The 9052-nt window shown below is 32.5% G+C and overlaps 1 protein-coding gene and 1 pseudogene across 1 annotated transcript; both read left to right on the top strand.

Moving 5' to 3' along the window:
- Positions 1-206: 206 nt before the first annotated feature.
- On the top strand, positions 207-1579 carry LOC113698148 (probable glutathione S-transferase parC). Its single transcript, XM_027217853.2, has 2 exons — positions 207-639; positions 892-1579. The coding sequence occupies exons 1-2, from the start codon at positions 322-324 to the stop codon at positions 1234-1236; spliced, it is 663 nt and encodes a 220-aa protein (XP_027073654.2). The 5' UTR covers positions 207-321; the 3' UTR covers positions 1237-1579.
- A 354-nt stretch (positions 1580-1933) lies between these two features.
- Positions 1934-2951, top strand: LOC113697946 (probable glutathione S-transferase; annotated as a pseudogene).
- The last annotated feature ends 6101 nt before the right edge of the window (positions 2952-9052 follow it).

Genomic DNA, 9052 nt, shown 5'->3' with positions numbered 1-9052 from the left:
TGGTTCTAATCTTCCTTCCCTTACCTTTGAATCCTATCCCTACTGCTTGAAAAAAAAAAAACCTGCATTTTGACTTGTGGCCTAAATTGCTGAAGGGCAGAGGACCCAAGTGTCCTGGTACAATCTACCACTTACCAACCATTATTCCTTCATGCTGCCATCACCAGCCTCTCATTCACTATAAAATGCAAGACCCCGGTTCTTATACCTGCTAGTTGCTAACAAACTGCTACTATTGCCCATAATTCAGCTTTCTTTTCATCACCTCTAGCGAAAAAATCCTTTCTTTTTTTTTGCTTTGCTCGAATATCATCTGAAAATATGGCCGGTGACAAGGTGGTTGTGTTGGGTACATATGGGAGCATGTTTAGCATGAGAGTCCAAGTTGCTCTGGCCGAAAAAGGCATCGAGTATGAAAACAAAGAAGAAGACTTGGCTAACAAGAGCCCACTTCTTCTTGAGGTGAACCCTGTTCACAAGAAAATCCCAGTTCTGATTCATAATGGAAAGCCTGTTTGCGAGTCCCTTATCATTGTTCAGTACATAGATGAAGTGTGGCATGACAAGAATCCCTTGCTGCCATCTGATCCTTACCAGAGAGCTCAAGCTAGGTTCTGGGCTGACTTCGTTGACAAAAAGGTAACATTTTTTTCTTATGGAAACTCTAATTTTGTCAACTGCTGTTCAATCAGTTATTCGGGCAAGCATTTCTACTGTCTTTACCAAGATCGTCTAGTCGTGGAACTAAGCATTTCTTAACCTATTTTCACTAGATTATTTTAGGCAAACAACATAAGCAAGCAGGACAAGTTAGATATGGGATAAAAATATTATGTTAAGGAGGGATTTTTCTGTTCAATTTTTTTCTGAGAAAATTAAGGTGAAATGCAGGTTTATGATTGTGGAAGGAGGATCTGGGCCACAAAGGGAGAAGAAAAGGAGGCAGCCAAGAAGGAATTCATAGGGATTATGAAAACATTGGAAGGAGAACTTGGAAATAAGCCTTACTTTGGAGGGGAAGACTTTGGATATGTGGATGTGGCTTTGATTCCTTTCTACTGTTGGTTCCATGCCTATGAGAACTTTGGGAATTTCAAGACAGAAACGGAGTGTCCAAAGCTGGTGGAATGGGCCAAAAGATGCATGCAGAGGGAGAGCGTTTCCAAGTCCCTTGCTGATCCTCACAAGATTTACGAATTTGTTGTGTCCTTGAAGAAGAAGCTTGGGATCGAATAAAGTCTCTTTCAACTTTTTGCCTACATGGAGGATCGAATAAAGTCTACGCATGAATATGTATTTGGGATTGCTTTGCTTTTTGTGGGCTTCGTAGATCTGTCTTAGAATCCTTTAGTTTTGTTTGCTTGGCTTGGGAGAATAAAAGAGATTTAGCGTCGTCTTCTTGATATCCTGGACTGGTAGTAAATGATGTTACTACTACTACTAGGATTTCATGGATAGGCTGTTTATATGTATAATTTCTTCCACAAATTTATAGGACAATTGTCTCTGTCTTTAGTTAAGCAGAGTGTTCGTACAATGTCCAAATGATGTTAATGTGATACTACTTTCTTTTCCCATATATTTCATATCATCTCCTTAGATAATTTTTTTTTTCAACTATCTCCCTTCCTTTTATTCCTTAGTTATTGACTTGTGAAATATGTGCACTTCATTTACAAATTCTGTAAATCTCTAGACCAACTCATAAAAACAGCTCACTGACTTGGGGCGTGGAGCTCGAAGGTTCCAGGAATGATCCGGTACCATTTCATGGTACTCGTTCAACTTAAATAATAAAATCCATGACGACTAAATGTACTACTATTAAAAAAAAAGAGGAATCTGTACACACTTCTTTTGTGGTCAACCATCAATTTTCTTTAAAAAAAAACTAGCAAACCAGAGAAAACTCCTGCTCCTGCTTCGTACCATCCTCTGAGAAAATGGCTGGTGAAGAGGTGATTTTGTTGAGTGTCTATGCGAGCATGTTCAGTATGAGGGTCAGAATAGCACTAGCTGAGAAGGGTGTCAAGTATGAACTCAAGGAAGAGGACTTGACGAACAAGAGCCTGCTTCTTCTTGAGATGAATTCTGTTCACAAGAAAGTTCCAGTTTTGCTTCATAATGGAAAGCCAATACTTGAGTCCCTTAATTGTCCAGTACATAGATGAGGTATGGCATGACAAGAATCCATTGGAACCATCTGATCCTTATGAGAGGGCTCAAGCAAGGTTCTGGGCTGACTTTATTGACAAGAAGGTACCCTGCAAGATTTCTGTGTGAATTTTATATTTTTCTTTTTTTTTCCGGAGAAAGTCTTCTTTTTGGAGTTAGATTCTGCATGAATTAAAAGAAAAATTTTTTGACTAACTAATGTTAGGTGTGAAATGGAATATAACTAAAAGTTACATTATGCAAGAAGAAACAAATTTGACTAACTAATGGAGAAAATGCAGGTTTTTGATCCAGCAAGAGGGATCTGGGCAATAAAAGGTGAAGAGCAGGAGGCAGCCAAGAAGGAATTCATAGAGATTCTGAAAATATTGGAAGGAGAACTTGGGGGAAAACCGAGGTGAAACTTTTGGGCTCGTGTATGTGGCTCTTAGTCCTCTATACAGTTGGTTTTATGCCTTTGAGACCTGTGGAAACTTCAAGATTGAGAGCCAATGTCCAAAGCTTGTGGCTTGGGCCAAATTTTGTATGCAGAGGGAGAGTGTGTCCCAGTCCCTTTCTGATCCTCACACTGTTTATGATACTGTCCTTTTTCTGAAGAAGATGTTTGGGATCGAATAGATTACCACAAAATGTTCCATTTTCTTCCTGTAGATTATTCACGAAAATTATTTGGGAGACCAAAGATGATCTGGTTTTGTAGTCGAGATGCACTTGTACTGAACTTTCAATTCGGCTTTCTTGTGGCCTTTCATTTATCTTCTATATAATTCACAACTCGGTCCAAGGTAATGTTCAGAATTCAAAATTAACTTTGTGGATTTTATTTTAGGCTCTTTTGTTTTTTTGGTGGGAAGGGGAAGGGGCTGGAATAGCAGGGAGAAGGAGGGATTCAAGCATAGTTTCTTGGACTCGATCGGTTTGTCAGCTGTTTGAAGAGTTTAAGGAAGATAATTGAAATGCATCACCCATATCTTGAACAAGTATTAGGGGGCGTTTGGTAAAAGGGTATCGGAATGAAGGAATGGAATAAACTCCATAATTGACGTTTGGTTCATTGGTATGGGAATTGAAATTTTGGAATGATTTCTAAAAATTTGGCATCCCTCCATTCCTTAGTAAAAGGGTGGGTTTTGTCCAAAACTCAAGTGTGATTCCAAAATCTTATAATTACATAATATTTAGTACAATTAATATTTATGTATATTATATATTTATATTTATATTTATATTATATTATAATATACACATATATATAATATTATAATTATAAAATTTTATTATAATTATATATTTTATTATAATATTAGTATATTATATAAACATATATTATAATTATTTAGTTAAATATAATTATATTTATATAATATATATTATAAATTTCTTAATATTATATAATAATATATTTATAATATATATGTATATTTATAAATGTATATTATATGTGCATATAATTATAATAAATACATGTATATAATATTAATAAATTATATAATTATATTTATTATTTTAAATATAATAATATATAATAATAACTATATCTAATTAATATGCATTATATTTATATAAAATATTAGCACAATTAATATTTATATATTATATAATTATAATTATATATTTATATTATAACATTCGTATAATTATAATTAATTATATAAATAATATTTAATTTAGTTACAAAATTATAATAATGATATTATTATATTATATAATTATATATTATAATTATTTAGTTAAATATAATTATACTTATATAATATATATTATAAATTTATTAATATTATATAATAATATATTTATAATATATATGTATATTTATAAATGTATATTATAGTGCATATAATTATAATATATACATGTATGTAATATTAATAAGTTATACAATTATAATTATAATTATTATTTTAAATATAATAATATATAATAATAACTATATTTAATATGTAATATGTATTATATTTATATAAAATATTTATATAATTAATATTTGTATATATTATATAATTATAATTATATATTTATATTATAACATTTGTATATTTATTTTTAATTATATATATAATATTTAATTTAATTAGTTGCAAATTTATAATAATAATATTATTAGTTATATGTATTATATAATGTATATTAATTTATGTAATATAATTAATATTATCAATTATACTAATAATTATACATATTTACTAATAGAAATTATTAATCAGTTAGACTAAATTTACTAATATATTTATACTGATATACTTAATTAGTGAAAATTTCTTATATCCCATTTATAAAGAGTCAATAACTATCATTTACTATGTGGTTTATAATAATTTATTATATTCCATTTCGAAAGAGTCGACGAACCAAACATCAACTATAATAATGATACACAATCCAGATACTTGAACCAAACTAATGTATTGGAATGAATGACCTCATTCCAAACCCAGGATATTCGAATCCGAATCCGAATCCGAATCCGAATCCGATTTCGATTCCGATGTGCGAACCAAACGCGACCTTAGTGTGGTACAGCTCTAACTCTCTGGCTTCTCGTACTGTATTCCATAGTTTATGCACATATAAGGACAAGGCGGAGTTCCAACTTCTAAGTTCTAACCATAGAGATAGAGAATTGCCTAGTCAAAATGTTGCACAGTAGTTGAAATATAGTTTAAGTACTCAAATGCCAGTATTCTGTCTCTTTTTTTTTATTTTACTTAAATTACACTAGATAACAACCCTTTCAAATTTCAACGAATTAAAAAAATTAATCCATCAAGTAATGCTCTAATCACCTATAAAATTGACATATGAGTACTAAAATTTATACAGTTGACAAATTATGCAAGTGCTCATACCAAATCAATCCTGTAACTTCTCTTATTTTGATGCAAATCATCTGAAAAAAAGGCTGGTGGAGTTGTCTTACCGGATGACTATCCCAGTATGTTTGGCAGGAGGGTCAGAAGAGCACTAGATGAGAAGGGTGTGCAGTACGAACACAGGGGAGAAGACTCCAACAACAGAACCCCTACTCCAGATGAATCCTGTTCACAAGAAAATCCCAGTTCTGATCCATGATGGAAAGCCCGTTTGTGAATCTCTTAGTACAATTGTTCAGTATATGGTAGAGCTAACTGATTTTTTTTTTTTTTTGTGAGCTTCCATATAGATTACAAATGTTCCTAAGCTTTTACTGTTTGACTGATACTATGCCGTTCTTTTTTATAACACCAAATTTGAGGTGTTTAAAGCTACTTTGATCTCTGATAGGTAATGTTGTGTTCACAATGATTTACATCTATTACCATTTACTAGTGTTGTTCTTAAATTCACATTTGCGCAGGTTTATACTGTAGGGATAAACATTAGAGTTTTCTTTTTTTAAGGCAAAAACTTTAGCTTATTAGTAGTGTCGCTCTCAGATTCATATTTGCCCAGGTTTATAATGTAGGAAGAATAACTTGGGCTACAAAGGGAGAAGAGCAGGAGGCAGCCAAGAAGGAATTCATATAGAGATCTACAAAATTTTGGAAGGAAAACTTGGAGATAAGCCTTATACTTAGATGTGGCTCAAATACCTCTCTATATTTGGTTTCATGCCTACAGACTCTTGGAAATTTTAAGATAGAGACTGAGTTCCCCAAGATTGTGACATGGGCTAAAAAGTGCATGAAAAGGGATAATGTGTCAAAAGTCCCTCGCTGATCCTTGCAAGGTTTATCAGTATGTTTTCACATTGAATAAGAAGTATGGGATTGATTCAGAAAACAAAAGTACCAATTCTTGTTGGTTTTTGTTACTCTTGACTAAAAATCCCTTGTGTAGTTTACGTTTCAAATAAGTCCAGAAGCAAATATTCTGTTCACTAGTGGCAAAAAACTCGAATCATTTGTTCATGTTCAACTGGGGAATGAAAATTGCCGGGGATTTGCCTTGCTGTGGGAGTGTAACTGCATAAAATTACAATTATGAAACTAGTGACAACATGATTAAGTGAATCCAATGTTGAGACACATGCTAAGATTTATGATCATACATGATATTGGAAAACAAAGCCTAAACAGTAAACTATTCAGATTCCTTATCCGTCGAATATTGTTTCAGAACAATTCATTCAATTAGAAGAAGAAAATTATATCCATTAAAAAACTGTGCATATTATTTCATGGCTTACGAAATAAAGAAACACATATAGAGCACTCACTGGATTGCAAATCTTTTTTATTATTTACATGTTTGATTTTTATTGCCTAAATTCCCTTGATTTCATCAGATCACAGGTTAGGTTACTTCTTAACTTTGTCATCAGGATCAGTAGTAAACAAGCTGTCTGCTACTAGGGCCATTTGCATTCAAGAAGAGCTATGAAGAAATAATTGAAGCTAAAACTTGGTTTTGCTGGTATGGCAACGAGTTTCTGACCTGAAACAATCTTTCATTATGCCTATTTTATGCATCAGTTGACCTGTTAACCATCTGAGCTTTTCTTTGAGATCTAGAATTTTTATCTTCTAAATTTGAAGCTAGTATGAACATCAAAGTTTGTCTGATCTACGAGCTACAATTGAATTAAGAACTACTTGGAAAGCGAAAGCATTGATTATTGTGGCAAAAGGGTTATTACATCCTAATCCACTTGTAATGCAAACTGTAAATACACAAAATTCTCCAAATAATCACACTTAACGAGGTATTATCCTTCAAATCTATCTATCTATCTACTCTAGTTTCAAATGGATCATGAAATATAGTCCGACATAAATCCCCATAACAACCTAATTAAGCTAGCTTCTCCATGTCACTCCTGTCCACGAAGCTTTTGCTACAGCAACACAGATTCATAGACCTTTATGGGGTCAGCAAGAGACTTGGATGATCCACTCATACAACCAATTAAGTCGTGCTACAGTAATTAGTACACCCCTCTATCAACTGACACAGGAACAAAATCCGGGATTTCATATCAAATCGGTTTTATCGTTGTTTCCTTGGATCATTTCCTGCACTATTCTCTGCTGACACTGGATCCCTGTCTCTTGTTTTCTTTTTCTTTTATTTTGTTTCATTTTTTGTTTTTTGGCCACTTTCCCTTGTTTCACTTTTTTATTATGATTATTATTAATCTTTTTTCTAATGCTAACAGATGCTTAGTTCAAATTTAGAGTTGGTGAGTTGCAACACTACTGGAGATGATTAACACTGATCCCATGGCAAGTGATTTGAATTTAATGAAAGATGAGATCCATAGCCTTTAAGTTAAGTTCAGGGCCTTTGTGTTAGTGTTAGCTTGGGCATTTTACCATCTCATCCCCGTGTTCTATCTTAACTCATTATTTAAGTTTAGGATTACTTGAATTTGAGTTGAACTCGAGCTGTTTAGAGCAGTCTTATAAGCCGTGCTAGAGCTCTAGGCCAAATTAGTGGCTTTTATCTAGTCTTGTATTACAATTTGCAAATTCATGTTGACACTAAATTTTAGCCCAACTCATGATTATGCACACTAGAAATCACTTTAAAGAAGTTTTAACACGAATAAATCGTGTGGAATTATAAGCATATGTTACAAAGAGCTTTAGAATTATGCAGCATCTGAATTTAGTCCCCAAGACGTAGTATTACAGAGTTTGGTTGATGGTTAGTGCTTGAAAAAGCAATAAGGCAACCATAGACAGTAAAGGACAAAGCAAATTGACAAGGGAGATCTTGTAGAAAATGCAATGTACCATGCAGATGTCATTTCATTTCGTCAGTCCGCATTGCAGCATCAAGATGACTAATTAACTACCTGGGATGTGAAAGAAAAAGAATCTATATTTGTTTTTCCGGACGGCTCTATAGTCTAGTATCAAAACTGTACTAGTGGTGTGGGAATTAATAAAATATAGAAAGGTAAAACTTGTCAACTAATACAGCCAAAAATTGAGCAATAGGCCACCGGGTTAAAAGGTAAAAGAAGAATACTCGCTGTTTAATAAAATAAAGTGCACCTCGGGAATATCAAGAGCACTTGGGGATATCAAGAGCACTTGAGCTATAATTGAGCGGTTCTTTTTGACAAACTCCAGAGACTTCAGCAGATGAAATATACCAATAACACTCCGCGTGGGCATTATCAAGAATGAACAAAACAATATAGATCACAATTCCGAGTGAATTTTTTGGTACAATAGAAATCTTGATATGGGTAAATGTTTTATATTTTTTGCAAAAAAATTCACTATACTTTACTTTGTTCCGTTAACTATGATACTTCAAATTAAAGCATCAAATACAAAGTAACCGTAATATATTGTATTTTTGCCAGATTCTTTTTTGTTCATTTTTTGATTACATATATTAACATTATATTTACAAAAAAATATAGATCTAATGACCTGAATCAACTCAATTTTCTCAACTTCCAGTACGATTAGGAGTGGCAATCGAGTCCAAATCGGGGTGACGGGTCGGGTTGAGACCTGAGTGTAACAGAAAACCTGTTGACCTGAACCTGACTCATCAAACCGAAACAGGTCAAGATACTTGACACAAACTCGAAAATTTCTGATTGGCGGGACGACACGAAATGATCCGAAACTTAATTTTAATTTATTAATTTATGATTGTAATTTCTAATAAAACCAATTTCGCACAAAACTAATTACATAATCAAGTAATAAAAATTTAAATAAACAATCCTAAACCAAATCTAAAATAAATCAAACATCGTAAAGGTGTTTTATCCCAAACCAAATATAAAATAAATTAAAACAGTATAAAAGTAAAAAATAATATAATACATTATTTGTCCAAATATAATAACTTTAATTTCACTCAAGTTAAATAAATTCATTTAGGATTAAGTGATAATACCTTTGGAAAAAAGTTAACTTAGTTTAGTTAGATA

The sequence above is a fragment of the Coffea arabica genome, chromosome 7c, assembly GCF_036785885.1.
Source record: "Coffea arabica cultivar ET-39 chromosome 7c, Coffea Arabica ET-39 HiFi, whole genome shotgun sequence".
Taxonomy (NCBI): domain Eukaryota; kingdom Viridiplantae; phylum Streptophyta; class Magnoliopsida; order Gentianales; family Rubiaceae; genus Coffea; species Coffea arabica.
The sequence above is the reverse complement of the archived record's forward strand: the minus strand, read 5'-3'. Positions and strand labels throughout refer to the sequence as shown.

Coding starts and splice junctions, on each gene's coding strand:
- LOC113698148 (XM_027217853.2), top strand. CDS start 322: ATGGCCGGTGACAAGGTGGTTGTGTTGGGTACATATGGGAGCATGTTT. Junction 640..891: donor CTGACTTCGTTGACAAAAAG/GTAACATTTTTT, acceptor GGTGAAATGCAG/GTTTATGATTGTGGAAGGAG.